At 34.0% G+C, this 18,168-nt stretch overlaps 1 protein-coding gene across 1 annotated transcript; it reads left to right on the top strand.

Annotated features, from left to right (window-relative positions):
- The first annotated feature begins 5,662 nt into the window (after positions 1 to 5,662).
- Positions 5,663 to 17,136, top strand: LOC113765085 (NAD(H) kinase 1). Its single transcript, XM_027309142.1, has 11 exons — positions 5,663 to 5,897; positions 7,531 to 7,678; positions 7,769 to 7,888; positions 8,846 to 9,042; positions 9,377 to 9,490; positions 9,675 to 9,769; positions 10,924 to 11,030; positions 12,492 to 12,565; positions 14,932 to 15,010; positions 15,191 to 15,498; positions 16,549 to 17,136. Exons 1-11 carry the CDS (start codon positions 5,865 to 5,867, stop codon positions 16,858 to 16,860), a joined length of 1,587 nt encoding a protein of 528 aa, XP_027164943.1. The 5' UTR covers positions 5,663 to 5,864; the 3' UTR covers positions 16,861 to 17,136.
- The last annotated feature ends 1,032 nt before the right edge of the window (positions 17,137 to 18,168 follow it).

Genomic DNA, 18,168 nt, shown 5'->3' on the forward strand with positions numbered 1-18,168 from the left:
TTTTTATCATTTTCTAAATTTTCCCTTAAAATTTTGATGATAAATTAAGAAATTAGTCGATTTTAAGGAAATGGAAATAGAGAAATAAAAAAGAATTATTTTTTATTAGTATTATATAAGTAAAAAAAATTATAAGAATATTGTTTAGTTTGCCAATTTGAAGTATTAACTAATACCTCTCAATCTCACACACTTAATTACACTCAATTCTATGCTAATCCCACAATTCAAGTAATTAAGCCTTCACTTGTTGTTTCAAAGGCAGTTTAATTCTAAGTAGGCTGTTAATGAGGCCAGTTAGAGCCTGACTTGTTCGGGCCAAAAAAAAACCTACTCAGCCTAACCTTTGATTGGGTCGGACAGCCTAAATATTAGGTCTGAATTAAATGTAAGTTGAGATTGGGCTATATTAGATTCAGGCCCGATTAAGGCCTGACCTTTATATGAATATAATTATGTATATAAAATATATATAATAATATATATAATTTATAATTATACATATTATGACATAAATGTTAATAATTTATATATAAATTTATAGTAATTCATAATTAAAAAATATATATTATATATAATAATGTATTTAATTATGAGATTGGATCAAATGCAATTTAAACATGAAACTTATAGAATAGAGTAAGTTGAGTTTGAACCTTTTGATTGGAGGCTGAAATCCGAAATCTTGAATCCCAAAAATCCATATAATTTGTGAATCAAGTCTGAGTTTGCTTAAAATCGATTCAAAAAATCCAATTTACACGCTTAATTAGACTTCGCTATTAGTACAACACTTGCTCGTTTTTTTTGGAACAAAAAACAAAGGCAAATCAATTATATTTGATAATTGCTCTATTTTTCAACCAAAGCTGAAACCTCCCACACTGGAATCCATGTGTACAAAAACAGGTGGTAGACCAACTTCCTCTAGCTTTGAAGTGCTTTACTACTAGTTTCGGATAGTAGTTTAGGAATATCCTACTAATTTATGCTGGTTTGCTATTGCTCTAAGGCACTCGTCTTGGTTCATATTTTGTTGGTTTTCATTTTGGCCTCACGTTCTACGTGGCCAACAAACAATTGGGACAAATTATTTGGTATTGGAGACAATATGATTGGTTGTGTTTCTTATTACACTTTCTTGTCCTGGTAGACTTCGTGTATTTTGGAGATGCTTGTATCCTAAATGGCACATGTAAGTCATACCTTTGCAAGTTTAGTAGCAAACCATTACTTATTCTATTCCTTACCATGTCATACATTAGGCCAAAACTTAGATAAATATGATCTTCATAAATCTAAGGGTTAGATGCAGAAATGAACTTTTATAGCTACTGCACAATATACCTCAAAATATGTTTATAGGCACTTTGCACCCTAAGAAAACTATCGTTCACATATTTCACGGTCAAACAAAGCGCGTGTCTTGCAAGCTCTGTCCGTTAAAATTTCTTGACATAGTTGCCCTCCTTCCAAACGAATATAAATGGCTATCTCCACTTGACAAAATTTCTTGACAAAATATTATTCGAAATAATTTTGCTATCCAAAAAGAAAACTAAAGGTACAAAAATTTTATCTTTTCAAATGAGTAAAAAATTTCTAAAAAAATGTCGTTAACCAATAATATACCGCTACTAATATTTTCTTTTTTATTTTAATCTTATTATTTGTCACTTTACTGTTAATAATTAGATTTATTATGAGCTCATTTTGTTTTAGATGTATCTAAATAATTTGAATATTATACAAAACATGCTTTGCACATAGCTAACATATTTGCAATTATTATTACTACTCATAATTGAACATAAAAAGGAGATGAAAAGAGAATAAGTTGAAATTCATTAAAAATAATATACAAATAACAATAGTAAAAAAATTAAAATAACTAGTCATACAAGACAGAAAAGAATAAGAAAAATGTAAAATGGAACAATGTAAAGAGTAAAAAAAAAAGTACCAAAAATAATTGATATATAAATAATATTCCAAATAATAGTTTTTTTTTCACATACATCACATTCTAAAATTATTTAGATACTTCATGGACCATCACATCCTACTCCACGCAACACAATGGCCTACCGGACATGAAGGCTGCTTTTGTTTGTTCAATTATCATTTAAAGATACAATTGTCATTTTAGTTGTAAAGTAAATGGTGTGTAAAGATTCGTTACTTTTCAATGGAGTTTATGTGCAAAGTGCCTATAAACATACTTTGGGGTGTATTGTGCAATAGTTATAAAAAGTTCATGGGGGTTTTCTGCATTTAACCCTAAATCCAATGGCACAAATTGTACTACACCACTTAGAGAAATGATGTGGCATAATTTGGGACATTAGATCTTTGAATATTGAATCTAAAGTGTGAGCTCATACATTACGGTAGGAGCAACATTTATTTTTGCCTTTTATCTTTTACCACGCCTATTAGAATAAAAAACAACTTGATTATTCACCTTTGCATGAACCCCCCAGCTTTCTTTAAGAGCTACTTTATATTAACCAAAAAGGCATATAATTCTTTAATTAACTTTTTGTTCTTTGCCACTAGTGGAACTCATTCTATTTGTTCTTGTCAATTTTGACCAAATTTCTACTGACTTTAGACTAGCTTACTAGTACATTTTAGCTCTTGCATATATTGCAAAGGGTGACAATTTTACTGTTCAGGCATGATAATAGATTATTCAATCTAGATGTGAATCTATTTCAAAAAATTATTTTATTTGAAATAATAGCCATGTTAATATTTTGATTAAATGAAGAAATTTTCTTATAAAAATTAACTAAACAAATCATTGAAGTGAATGTAATTTTCTATCATTGTATAAATGTACTATAAATATTAGTATTTAAGTACTCTATATATGTTTACTAAATTAAGTGCCTTGATATTGTTAGAATGAAAATAATTCAAATGAAGGAATAAAAGTTGTTAGAAGAGAGAGAGTGATTTTCAGTTAGGAGAAAATTTGAATGTTAAAAACCTAAGTAACCAATTGATACATGAATTCTCCTCAATTTGCTATTCACTTACGAAAGAGAAATTAGCCGATTGAAAACCTTGCTTTTGTATATATACCTATTGTATGATTACATAAAAAAAAAAAAAAACCCTGTTAGAAGTTGAAAATTTGGTCAGTGGAATTAGGCAGTCTCCACTAATAGCCATTAGCCGATATGTTTAATATGCATATATATTTCTCGAATTATTTTCATATATATAATATAGATTCGTGGCAGTAATCAGAGTCAAATCTATCGATTTTTTTTTTTTTTTTACCAAAAGAAAGTAGCAGTTGACCAGACTTGAGTGGCGGGGCCGCCAGGAAATTTGTGATGTAAGTACTGACACACACCTGCATATAAAATCCCTTCAAACTTGGAGTCTTCAAAGTCATAGTTTCGCAGCGAGTCTTCCTCACATGTCTTCTTCTGCCGTAGGCCCCACCAATCCAGCCCAATATCTCGGTCGACTTTGAAGCTCAAATTCAAGTTGGAGTGTTCGAGCTTCATCGAACACAAAAGAAAAAGGATTAATTGCAATTTGCGCCCCTCAACCATTCATCAGGTTGCACTCCAAACTTTCAATTTTAGCAATCAATTACCTTAAAGTTTTAAATTTTTTTGCACAATTTATATATCAAGCTAAAAGCCCATGAAAAAAAGAGTAATTATACTCATTTGCCCCTGAATTTTTTACTATACTTCAGTATATGCCCTCTATTTTTTTTTTATCTCAAATTCCTAAAATCTATAGATATCTCTTAAAATAAAAACTTTAAATTAATCTGTCCGATTGAAGGTATCATACTTTTTATTTTGAGATATTTTAAAATATTTTTATGTCAAAAAAGTCAAAATTCGTTCACTCTCTTTTCCTAAAGTTTTTCCATCCTTAAAATTATGTGCATGTTATATTCAAATTAAAATTTGAATTTTAAAAAGTAAAATTAGATAGAAAAGCACAAACATCACAATTAAAATACTATTTAAAAAAATTGATTCCTGAAATATAAAAAAATTGAGATGAAAGGAGTATCTAAAAACTCATTAAGACAAAAGACAAAAATTCAAAACACAAACTCATGTCCAATTCTCTTCACTCTTAGAACACCACATAAAAAAAAAATAATTCAACAAACATCATATACTCAAAATTCACCACCCTCAATAGCCACACCACCATCACAGCCACCATGATGACTTCTTAACCCCACCAATATTAACCCTTAAACTAATTAGATCAAGCAAATTAATATCAAAAAATGGAAAATTATAAAAATAAATAAATGCCATATCAAAGCCTCACCACCTTCAAAAGCCATACCACCATCATTCAACTTATTGATAAATTACAACCAAAAATATCAAAAACAAGGAAAAAAAGAAATCAAAAAATATTTCATATCTAAATCTCGCCAAAAAAGCTATACCACTACCATATATTTTGATTTCTTTTTAATTTAAATTTAAAAATTTAAACCCACCTATATGGTCGTTTGCCATAGCAAAACTGAAACTTTTTTTTAAAAATTTTTTATTTCAATTTCTTAGATCTTGATTTAAACTCCTCCAAACTACATTTTTTATTAATAAAAAGAACTTTACATCATGCTTGTTTTGCTCCTTTGGAGCTGAGATGCGGGTGTGAAGTTATTCTTTAGAGCAAGTAGCCAGAATCTTGAGGGGAAGGGTGATGAATGATGGTGTCATTGCATCTTCTCTGGATCGGAACAAGAGGGATGAGGTTGGGTCTTGGTGCTAGTTGTTGGATAGATATATGTTGACGAGGTTTTCAAAGTCTTTGACCTTGTGGCCAAATTTTACAATGAAAAACTCTCTTTAAAATCCTTTATTTATGAGCTAATTTTTGTGAAGCTTGTGCACCTATTATGTGGATAAAATGGCTATTTTCGGGACTAAAGAAAAGGAAATCTTCAGATTTTTTTTTTCTTTTACTAGCCAAAATTTAGTGGATTGCCAAAAATTGAAAGTTGAAAGTAGTTAATCGCTGAAATTGAAAGTTTGGATGCAAAGTCTAGCTGCTAAATAGTTAGGAAGTACAAACTATAATTAATCTAAAATACAAACTTCTCAAATAATACGTCTTACCAATTATTGACATTTTTATCATAAAAAACATTAATCATAGGTGTTTTTATTTCAGCATACAAAAAACAATGGTTGATCCATTAGGAAAGTTTTAAAACTATCACCGCAACCCTAAATTGCAATACTTTCTAGTAAATAATTTTCCCTTTTACATAAAGAAACTCTGGCACTAATCAAACAAAGCATTTATTGGTAAATAATTTCTTATCTGAATAAAACTCATTATTTGATTAGAAGTTAACACACATTAATAAAAATAGACTGGACTCACTATAAAACTCTAACATTATTATTCTACTCTTCCTGAATTGCACACACTTTTGCAAACAGATTAATTGGATCCCCTCAATTAAACTCGACGAAGTTTTGTGGTCGTAGTATCATTACTCGGACTTTGCTCGAGAGCTTGATTGAGTTTAACTTGAGCCAGCTCAAACACAGTCGACTAAGCTGGTGTTTGAGCCGGCTCACCGGCTGAAGACCCAGAATTATATAAATTTCACATTTTCTCCCTCTAAACCCGAGAATAGAGCCAAAGAGGTCTCCCATTCTCCCTCATCTCTCTATCTCGCTGACTTCTTTATAGTACACCGAATTATCAACTAACCCAAATGTAGATGATGACAATAAACCAGTAAATGGTTTCTGACCCTGCTGCTGCCTCTCAATTCATTCACTTCTCTTCCCAGAAGTGAGAAATCAGTACTGATTCCAATTTCATCATTTCTTACCAAGTGAAAAATGTCTCCCAAGAGCAACAAATTTGACTCTAACGTGCGTTCTGTCTCTCTGTTTACTTTTCTCTGTTTTAAGTGTTAATTGCCAGGGCTTATTAAGCTAAATTTGTTGATTGCTTGTCAGTGAATTAGGGATTAGCAAGCTGAATAACTTTTTGTCTTGGGCTGCTGTTTTGTTGTGGTTTGGTGGTATCTTGTGCGAGAGTGAAATTAAGTGGCTTAGCTGTGCATAATATTTGCGTTTATTTGGTTTTGATTAGGATAATTGAGTTTGTTTAGGAGGAAATGTATGGTACTTAATGCTAATTAGACAAGTTTTATGGGTTGTGTGATGAGATTGTGTACTCTTTTAAGTAAGTTTGCTCAAATTGCACTTTTGCAAATTATGGTAGGCATGATGAGGTGCTTAAATAGGGTATTACATATAAGCATGCTTAATGCTTCAAGGTTTTTTTTTGTGCCTGCTTAGTTTTATCTTTATGAGGGAGAAGTAGCTTCACTGCTTGTAAGTTGAGGGAATGGCTTTTTTGTTTTTGTGGTTGTGGTGGGGGGGGGGGGGGGGGGGCTTTAGAATTTTTAAGTAAGGTTTAAAAATTATTCATTGAGGAATATACTTCTATGGTGAAAATCATTTATGAGACTCAGATAGTATGGGTATTAATGGATTAGCATGATCTCAAAACTTGCTGGTGCACTTAGGAAGAAGACGACAAGGTCGTTGGATTTTGGTTTTATCTTTTGTCATGAAATCACAACCAGTAACATATTGTTTATGTTCGTGAGGAGCTGGTTACCCTGGCTTTGGATAAAATTTGTCCATTTAGGTAGTTGACATAAAGTACAAAAAGATGTACAAGAAATGAATGGTAGATTTGTTTCATTCTAGACCAAAATGAATTCTGGAAGTTTCAAAGCAAAGAACATTCGAGTATTATTTGTGTTTATATTTGGATGCGATTTTATAGAATAAGAACAAAGGTGGACAAAGTGCATCTTCATTATTTTAAGTAGTAGAAAAACAATACATTATTCATTAAATTGACAAAATGGATGGAGTTACTTTTCATGTTAGTTGACTCGAGGTCAAATGGGGAAAACGCCTATTTATATCATTGGGGGTGGAAACACAACTTGGGTGGAAATTCAAAAGGGTTTACTGCATCAAATGCTGGATCTTTTTTTGTTTGTTAGTATTCCAAGATGTCTGAATATTAATTTGGCCACAAAAGTCTACACTTCTTTTGGCCTGGGAAGCAAAACTAGGATCTTTCTCAGGCATCTTCTTTCTTGCTCTAACTGTTGCACATGCACTTTATGTGCCAGTGGTTCTTTGCCCTCTTCTAACTCTTCATTGGAACAGTTTATTTTTCTTTAGCATATTTTTTTGGTTTCTTTCTGAAAAATCCCTTATGAATGTGAATTACTAAATGACATACACGCTTGAGTACTTTATTGTTTTACTTATTCGATACAACTAAAATCCCCAATTGCACTGTCAAGAATTGTCAGTAGCTTTGCTATTTAGCACCATGAAGTTATTAAGATATGCTTAACAGTATTCTTTGCTTAAACATGGTTATGATCTCATCCTTCCATAGCAATATTGCTCCTTTATCATTTACACATACCTTTGAATACGTTATATATTGACATTTTCCTTGTTTGATTAGGGAAATGCAAGTTCCCCACCACAAGAGAATGGCTTTAATGATTCATTCTCTCTCCTTAGTTCTGAAAAGGCAGTACAGGAATTGATTCAGCAACCTCTTGACCAAGGGATTGATGACCATCTGTTTGAGTTTTCTGAGGCATTGAGAAGTATATTGAAGTCTAATCTATGACTTATCATTGAAACTAATTGTTTTTGATGTGAGTTGATTCTAATTTTTAACTTATCAATTTGTTCAGCTGTTGCAAAGGCATTGAGACGAGTTGCTGAAGGGAAGGCAACTGCTCAAGCTGAGGCAGCTGAGTGGAAGCGCAAATATGAATTGGAGAGGGAACGCAATATACAGTTGGAGCAAGAAGGTTTTTGAGTTATAAGCAGCCTATTGATATGTCTTATGTGCTTTCGTATTGCATCAGTTATTATTTCTGTGGATATCTTCTATGGTTGAAGGCATTTTTTTAGCTTACAGGCATCTGGTGAAACATCCAGTCTACTCGTTCCTTTAGGATACCAGCACGCATAGGCATTTTATATTTAAGATCATTTAATCTTGGAATCTTCTTGGCAATGTGCATAGAGCACATCTGTTGCAGGCTCAGGGTTGCAAATTTGCCATGAAATAATTTGATTGGGAACTTCAGTCAGCTTATTGTGAGATGGGAATCCATTGCATTGGAAAATGTTGCTTTCGGAATAAAATAAATCAGATTACTTGTACTTTAAGACTTTGGTGTACAAGAGCTGCTCTTAGTGGCACAATAAGATTAAATCCCTGCCATGGGGCATTATATAGCCATGGCAAATGGTTCAATTACCGTTGCCTGAACAACCAGCCGAGAACATGATTAGTCCTCTTCTTTCAGTTTCCTGTATTATTGCTCAGCATGAGGATATAACAAACTCTCATCACTTCTATCGTACATATGTAGTGCGATATTTGGTTTTGTGCTGTTGAAATTTTCATGGTTTTGGATATGTCACCAAGGTTTCCATGGCGAGTAACAGAAAGAAACCTATACAAAGAAAATGAAGAAAAAGTCACAGATCATGCTCTTAGGTTCCTTCATCTATTGCTTGTGCAGAAAGCATCTACATAGCAGTATGATGATCAGTTCAAATAATTATGGTTTTTCCTTATAAAAATCCATTATTGTAACCGAAATTAAGTTATCACAGATAACAGTTGTTTCTGTTGGAAAGCCATTCCTTAAATGTAGTACTCTTTACTTAACATTTGTATACTTGGGGCGACTTCTTATCACCATGTAGAATGCTAACTCTTCATTTTAATCATATCCATTATTCTTGCTTTACAGTTTTACCGGAAGAGCATGATAGGGAGTGTGATGATAAGAGGGCAAATAAGTTTGCAGACCAATCTGTGCAGTGTGATGAAGCTGTTGAAGAATCTCTGAGGTGTTGTGGTAAAAATGGTATTTGCTCTCATGAGGTTCTTCGAGATGGCGAGCTTGACAGAAATTGCAGCACTGTCCAGAGCAAGATTATGAGAAAGGTAATTCTTCTGTCTTGCTGAATGCTGTATAACTGGATCTTATTAAATTTCATATGCTTGTCACAGTGTTTTTTTTTTTTTTTTTAAAAACTTGTTTCCCTTTTTCTTTATATGGTTAATGCTGCCGCCGGTGAGAGGTAATTAGTGCTGTTCTTGGCATCAATTTCTCAATGAATAATCTCATGGTGATAGCTGAATGAACCCCATATTAAGTGAAAAGTTAATTGTAGTTAAATGCATTAACTATTGTCTGCCTATTTTATGCTTTCCTTGGACAGCGTATTTCAGGTTGGATAATACCTCCTATACTTGGTCAACTTGTTTTCTGAAATAGGCATCATTTAAGCTCTCGTGGTGGTGCAAAGGTGATAAAAGTGATCAGCACAAACATGATATTGTCTCTTTTGAAAGGGGAAATATAACAACTGCAGAGCGCAGCAGTAAACAGGTATTCCTACTGTTAACAAAGTCTGTATCTGGTATCATCTTTTTAGTCAGGACAGTGTGATGTAACTAGTATCTCTTCTTCAGTGTTAATGTTTCATTCATTAAATTTCTTTTAGTTGATATTGGGACTTAACTTTAGGTAGGCTTTGTAGATTGTCTATCTGAATAGACCTTGTTTAAAACAGATTTCTTTGAAGTGGGAATCTCCTCCAAGGACTGTGCTAATTCTGACCAAACCAAATTCAGTTTCTGTTCAAATCCTTTGTTCAGAAATGGTCAGGTAGAATGTTAATGTAGCTTAGAATTGATGTCTCTCTCTTTTGGGTTGATGCTCAGTTCCATTTCCCAACTTGTGGTAGACTTTTCAAATAGGAAATCAAATGGAAAATGATGCATGATGATGAATTCTTATGTGACACAAACTTAGCACTGCTCAATGAGTGCCTTTTCATTTCTTTCAACTCTTCACATTATTGTTCAGTTTTGTTTATATTATGGTATTGACTTCATCCATGCAGCAATTTTAATTGATATTGATTACTAGCATCAAGAGGTGAAGTTAAACTTTATTTAAGAGAATGAACTATGTATATTCTTCCTGAAAGCTGAAGATTGTTTTTCTAGCCTCATGGAGTTAACCTGCTCTAGTAACTAGCTTCCATATAAATGTCATATTTTCCATCCTCTAGGAAGGATGTTCATGAGAGGCCTACGGAGAATCACATGGTGAATTGTGTAACTATCATGCTAGCTGAGAACTTTTCAAGTTGTTGAAACTCGTTCTTCTGGTTATTTCTTCATCTCTTGGTCTAGTGTTTTCAATATGACCTAGTGTTCACAGGGTCATGAATAAAATTGTATGCATAACATTTATAGAATGATGTGGAGATAACACTTCAGTGCAATGCATCGTATGCTCCCTACACTGAGATTTTCTCTATTCAATCCATCCACTATTAAAACATGCTGTTCTCATGGCTAGTTTTGTCATATTTGATGAATGGGGCACAACAGTGGACAACTTAGAGCTTAATTTTGAGAGGGTCAAATGGCAATAGCCTATATTTTCTGTTTGATGAAGGGGTAGCAGGATACTCACAGGCATTTATTGCTTATTTTATTGCATGGAGTGCTTTAATAAATATATTATCTAAGAACATTAAGGAGACAATTATGTGAATCTCAAGTGGCCCACACCGGGTGCGAGAGTATCACCTCTAGAGCTATGACAGTTTTTAATTGTCTAATTTTGAGGGATAAGCAGTTTTTAGCTGTTTAAGTTTGAATGTGCTTTGTGGGATTCTCTCCATTTTTTTTTCCTATTTGCTTCAAAGATGCGATGTTTTGTGGCGTTATAGTCTACCAAGTCTAAAAACATAAATCATTCTTTTGTTATAGACTGAATTAGTACTTATTTTTGCAATCTATCCACAGATGGTTGAAAGAGGAGAAAAAGCTTAACATCTTTGTGGAACGACGAGTGCGCTCTGAACTTTTAACAGACTCATCATACTACAATTTTGTACAAACCTGGCAAGATGGTAGGCTGTTACACTTGTTTCCACTTCTGAAAAATGGTTTGAAACAAGGGCTAATTGTTTGAATTTCAATTGATTTGAGCCTTCTATCCCAGCTCCTGGACATGAGCTTAATTGATTTGCTTCTTTATCACTTATATATGAAATCAACATTCATCCTCCATCTCTATTTCTATTCAATCTCGAAATACAAATATACTATCATTTCCCCACTGTTTTACAGTAGTATTTCTTAATTTTGTTCTAAAATGGAGATGAGACACACAAGTTCTTTGCCTTTTCACAAAGTGGGTCAATTATAATTTGCTGTATCCATCTTTTAATGTGTAACTGAAATTTGTTTCAAACGGGAACCGCGGAAACTGAAGATTTTGGTATGCAAAGCCCTCCAAAATAAGCAACTGTTATTATATTAGGGAGGGCATATGCTATTTGATTGCAAGTATCAGTGGCTTTGGAAACTTAACCTTTGATTCTAAAGAGTGATGCCAGTTTCCTTTGGAATAGGCTAAAACATACAAATGATTTGGCATCTTGACCGGCTATTTACCTTATTTGCCATGTTTCACAAGTCCTAAAAACCATGAAAAATTGTACATGCAATGTTAATAACAGTTCTTGTTCTAGGGATATGATTTTTTCAGTGAGTGATTTGGTGGGGGTAATGGCTGCTAATAGCAGCTTGAACAGTGACATCAAGCAGTTCTTGAATCACTGACTGGTGACAAATTACTCATTTCTTTTAGATTTAAGAAGCAATATTAAAGATATAATTTCTATTACACTGATGCAAAATCATGCGATCATAACAGTTACATCCGAAGTTCCCTATGTGTTTTTTAATTTTTACTTTTATGTAATTTTCCATTGTCAGAACTGCTAATTACTTGGACAGTTGAATAGATAGATACTAACATGTCATGCATGTTCTTTTTCAAGTGCTTTTAAATGCAATATGCTAATAAATGAAAAGTTATCCCCTTTTGTATGTAAAAAGGAAGGAACAACAGAGGAAAGCAATTTGGTGATTTAAACTATTCACAATGCTTGCATAAAAATTGATCATAATATGGTAATATTTATATAAAATGACAGTAATTTCTGGAAACATGCCACAATATTTTCTTCCCCACTAATTTTCTGAGCATAATGGAATCTGTTGGCCCCCCTTTTAATCTGAGTTGAATTGTCGGATTGTAACTGCATTTCATTTTGCATATTCGATTGTCTCCATGGTCTTGGTTTGTAATGTTATAGATGTCTGTGGGGTGGTTGTTTCTTCTAAAAAACCCAGATGATAAAGGTTTTAGAGTATTGACAGGAAAAAAGAGATTTTGTATCTCTGTGGATATACATCTCCATGTTATATCATGTGAATGTGACTACTATTTGATTTTTTCTCTCTTTCTTCTCAGTTGCATCTGAATACATTGAAATGGTTGTTCTTAATTCATTGATCTGCAGATGAGGAAGTTCTACTCTTGCATACGAAAGTTGACCTTATTGTAACTCTTGGCGGGGATGGAACTGTTCTTTGGGTATGTACATTGTTTCATTTTTCCAGTGGGCCACATAAATTTTCTTGAATGCACTGAACTATTTCTTTTGTTTGGATTTACTCCATCTTTCTGATTGGAACTTAGCATGAACTTCTTGTATCCTGGCCTGTATAAGCCAATGTTTTTAATCCATGGTCAATTTTTCTTCATTTCTCCCCTCCTCTATCAAGTAGGGAATGAGGACCCAATGTAGTTATTACATAATTTGTAGCGAGGATGAAGTAGGAGGTATGTTGAATTTTAATTCTATTTGCTGATGAATCAGCCTGATGCCTGTGATGCCAAGCTCATTTTGACACTGATTTGATTGCGTTTTGGCTGAAAGTAGTGATGCTATTCTTTTGCTGAATTTGGTGAATAACAGAAATTACTAAGCATAAGCCTTTTAGAAGAGACCCCAACATGGCAGAGCATGACTGGAAACTAACTGAAAAAGACTAAGGAATCCATTGTCAATGTGAAACCTAGCACTGTGAGCTCCAGTTGTGGTGGTATGCTTTCTAGGTTGTGAAATCTCTTTGTCCTGATCTTATGCTTCAGAATATGAGAATCTTTAGCCTGTAACTGCAGATAGATTTTGAGATCATGCATTTATGGAATATTACATGGTTATTTAATATGGTAGCATGAGAGGGATTGTGTTTAAGGTATATGGAGTTAAGGTTTAGGGTTTAGTGTTCATCGCTCAAGGGCTGGCCATATACGAGCAAAGTCCGCAAATTCTTGTTTTATTCATGGTTCACCCAACCCGGGCTCTGGATGTAACATAAGCTTATAATAGCTTCTCTGGTAGTTGATACCTGTTTTTCATTTGGTACATCAATAATAATGTATGGGCTGGCTTATATTTTGAGTTGTGGTCCTGTCTTTCTCCATGTTCTGCCCAAACTTACTATCGAGATTCATTATAAAGCTTCTGCTTCGTTACATAACCAAATTTTCTTGTTTCTGATAATTTGCTTACCCAATGATCTACTTATGTGATCTCATTGCATAGGTTTCTTCTCTTATATTCATGAAATAATTATAAATAGATTAAGATTCTTTGTTGCATTTTACTTCCGCAGTCGACTTTAATTCATCAATTGGGCCATATTCCTTTCATTTTATATCAACGTGATAAAGTATAGACGGCTCATTTCATGCCTACATAATTGTAAGGCTTGTGACTGCAAGAATCTCATACCCATCCTCCCTCCCAGAGAGAGAGAGAGAGAGAGAGAGAGAGAGCTCTGTTTGGAGCAATTTTCTGTGTAGTAAAAGCAAATTAACATAAATATTTGGTTCTCTTTTCTTGACTGTTGTTTTATTGAAGTTAATGGTCAAGTAGATGAACTGTATTCTGATGGAAGAGAACATTGTTAGCTTCTTTGACTGCTTAAAAGTACAGCTGAGGACGCATTGAAGAGTTCTTAATGTTTTATACTAACATGAATTACTTGGGAAATCCAAAACAATAGAAGTATCCTCTTAGTTGAAGATCTGACTGTAAAACCTACAGATATCTAATTTCCCAAAACAATAGAAGTATCCTCTTAGTTGAAGATCTGACTGTAAAACCTACAGATATCTAATCAAATCAATGTAGGAGCTCATTGTACCAAATCACTAAGGACTTGAGAAGAATATAACTACTCTGATAAAAGCAATAGGTGATAAAGGTCAGTGAACAACTCCTGATTTTTGCGATTTGGTTATTCAGTGCAAAGTGAAACCTTTTAATACAGTCAAGATCTTTATGGCTTGAACTACAGTTAAATAGTTGAATTCTTGATTCAAGTTTTAAAATTAAGTTTAACCAAATTTCATCAGAAATTGTTTTCTTAGATTTTGTCAAAGCTGAAAACTTTCCTGGTGTGTTATCTTGTTTTATCAAATGTGTGAGTCAATTAGAAAATAAATTATATAGGATGTAAGCAATTGTATCTAAATGCAATGTGTAAGCAGAATAAGTTCCACAATATTGTGAAACTATGGATCTCCTCGAACATTTGAACTGCATAAAACCTTTGTTCTGACTGATTTTGCAAAATTGTGCAAATTGTTTACAGAATGAAAAATTTACTGATTAGTTCATTGACCAGTGCCGATTACTCAAGTCACCCATTTTTAGATGACCGTTAAACACATTGATTTCTTCCGTCTTTTATGTAATGTTTAGAATATAGTAATCCCTGGCTACTTATTGGTGGTTTTTTTTTGGCCAAAATTACAAATTTGCTTCTGTTTAGGCAAAAGTTATACCAGTAAGCAATTGAAGTTTATAAACCATCATTTCTGTAGCTGCAATTTGGAACCTCAGCTCATTTCTTCATAATTAATAAGCATGTGTTTTGACTTTGCAGGCAGCTTCAATGTTTAAAGGTCCAGTTCCACCCATTGTCCCATTTTCTCTTGGTTCATTGGGCTTCATGACTCCATTCTGTATCCTTCCATCTTCCTTGATGCATTTCCTATTCTTTTGGTTGGCCTTGTTTCGTAAGAATTTGTAATGCTGTATTTGGAACAAAATTCTTGGTGCCCCCTTGTTTTTCCTTTTCTGCTGCTTGGTTGTGTTCCTATCCGTATATATCTGCTGTTTCATGTTGCCTTAAATAAAATCAGATAGTGAACACTATCGAGAGTGTCTCAATTCAATTTTCCGTGGTCCCATCAGCATTACCTTGAGACATCGGTTACAGTGCTATGTTATCAGAGATGCAGCTAAAACTGAATATGAAAATGAAGGTCCAATTCTTGTTCTGAATGAGGTTACAATAGATCGTGGAATATCCTCTTTTCTCACAAATCTGGAGTGCTACTGTGATAACTCATTTGTCACTTGCGTACAAGGTGATGGTTTAATTTTGTCAACAACATCGGGAAGTACTGCTTATTCCCTGGCAGCGGGAGGTTCAATGGTTCATCCTCAGGTATACATTTGCATATCTTTCTTTTGTTTAGATTTGTTTTGTTGACTGGTCTGTTCAAAGAGCAACTGCTATTTCTGATGTCTGGTGGAAATGCAATTATTATTAGGGATAGAAGGCAATACATTGTTTTTTGAGTTCTCCTCCTTTGGTGAAGATGAGAGAATGGTTTGTGGAACTAGTATTCACGATAATAATACCTGGATTAATGTAGTTAAGTTGCACTGTCAGTTGGAAAGTTAATCTGTTGCAGCACCAAAGAAAATCTGTGGAAAATTCGGTATTTGGAATTCAGAAGTTTTGAGAATCTGAGATCGGAGAAGGAAGCAGTAGGAATTTTAGAGGAAGCGAAAGGAGGGAAGTCAAATTTGTAGGAATTGTACCGAATTTTCTTTGGGTTGTTTGCATCTAAATTTCTTTAGGATTAAACCACCTGGCTTTTTGATTTTAACACTTCAAAAACTTTTACTCCTGCACAACCTTATTTTCTGTTTTCCTTAGCTGACTCAATAGCATTCATTGTGCCTGCACCACTGACTTGTTTCAGCAGCTACTCAAGATACCAAAATAACCCTCTACATTCTGAACTCTACTGCAAGAAGATGCAAATACTAATATAGAAATCAAAGTAAAGGAAACAGTGAGAAACTCCTGAAATCTGTCATCTTCTTGAATTCTTCTAACAGTCAGTTTCTTGTCTTTGCATTGTCCATGATTGTTAATAACTTTTTTGCTTAAATGTCTCCCATGGGCTTTGAAATTGTCCGCAGATGGTGATCAGTAATCTATGAAAGTTGAACTATTTCTTATTGCTATTGCTACAAACCATATTTATTAAAGTAGCACTGCCAATCTCCTGGATTCATAGCTCTGATTGATTGAGACTGAAAAAGCATCGTCATTTGATTGGAAATGTGCATTACTGTGCTTTCAATGAAATGTGATGGGAGTGTCAGAAGTTTTTTTCTGGTGAATTTAACTGTCTTTTAACTTAAGATCTTGCATGGTGCCCCATTCACCATAATGTGGCTGAATCTTTGCATCCAACTGCAGGTTCCAGGGATCCTGTTTACACCAATTTGCCCACACTCTTTATCTTTTCGGCCTTTAATACTGCCCGAGCACGTTACAATTCGAGTGCAAGTGCCTTTCAACAGTAGAGGTCATGCCTGGGCATCATTTGATGGCAAGGACAGGAAACGCTTGGCTGCTGGGGATGCTCTTGTTTGCAGCATGGCACCTTGGCCCGTGCCAACTGCTTGTCAAGTTGACTCTACAAGTGACTTTTTGCGCAGTATCCATGATGGCCTCCACTGGAACTTGAGGAAGACGCAGTCTTTTGACGGTCCTCGGGATGCAGCATGACCTGGATAAAGAGATACCGGATAATGTATGTAGTTATTTAGTTTTGGACCATCTATCATCCTGTTAAGCATTGCAGAGCTTCCTCTCCGTTTTTCTCTTGGGGCAATTTGGAACTTGTTTATGCTTAATGTAGAATGATTAGAAATGTATCAGTACTGCAAGTTTCACATATAAGATGATCCTACTACATGCTAGATTGGGATATTGTTGTTATCGGTATCATGAATGCATGATGTAGTAATAAATGTCATCGTGGAAAGTTATTCCATTTGTACACGGTTAGGCTCTCTCTCTCTCTCTCTGTCTCCATGAATTTCTTTCCTTCTTCTCTTTTCTCATTTTTTAAGGAGATTCTTGTATTTTTTTTCTTTTGTGTTTTTTTTGGGGGGGAGGAGGGGTTGGTGGGGGAGGTCATGGAGTATCTCTAGCAGTGATATCTTTGTCTCAATGCATGTTTGCCTAGGTCCGAAATGCTACACAAAATTGCTCCGACAGTCATAACATGTAAAGTGAAATTTGACATGCTAATTAATAGTATATGGTGCAGACGCAAGTAAATTCCACGGATTTTCTCAAATAACAAAAGGATCAAAGTCGGATAAATTTGCATGTTTAGGGTATAATGAGTTAAAAATTAGAATGGAGGGTGAAAAAGCCAATCTGGTTATGGGTTGCGGGTTGCACGGTCAAGTTTTTTTGGTTCGACCTTTATAGGTTGTGTAAACTAATTAGCAGTCACATATCTGTCTTTAGATGCACATAATCTGACACCTTGGAAATTCGTAATGTGCATCTATTCATATTTTTGTGTTTTTCCTTTTATATTTTACATGCCTTTTTGTTGTTTTATTCCAATTTCCAAACCTTACAAGAAGAGTGAAAAAGAGAACATTTCAAGAGTCGAACTCGGGAATGCCCTCGACCTGCAATGAAAAGATTCTAATTTCCAAAAAAGTTAAGTTCGATTTTTGGAGCACTATGTATTGTGTGACATTTGCATCAACTCTTACTTATTTGCAATTTTAGATTTATACTTCGTTTAATTTACTCTTTCTCATGAATTAATTAATTAATGTCATGGTAAAACTCCATTCTAAAATGGGTTTTTTTTGGGGGGGGGGGGGGGGAGGTGGCGCTTTCATATTTTCTAATGCACAATGTTTTTGGGTTCTTAGGACTTGGTTTTACCTCATCAGTGATTTCTTTGACTTTAAGTTTGTCTTAGTAAACATTTTTTCGAAAGTAAAGTTCACTTTATTTTTAGACAAGGAAATCACTTTCAAGAACAAAAGTCCCTTTTTTTGGCTT

Source organism: Coffea eugenioides, chromosome 1 (assembly GCF_003713205.1).
Source record: "Coffea eugenioides isolate CCC68of chromosome 1, Ceug_1.0, whole genome shotgun sequence".
NCBI lineage: Eukaryota > Viridiplantae > Streptophyta > Magnoliopsida > Gentianales > Rubiaceae > Coffea > Coffea eugenioides.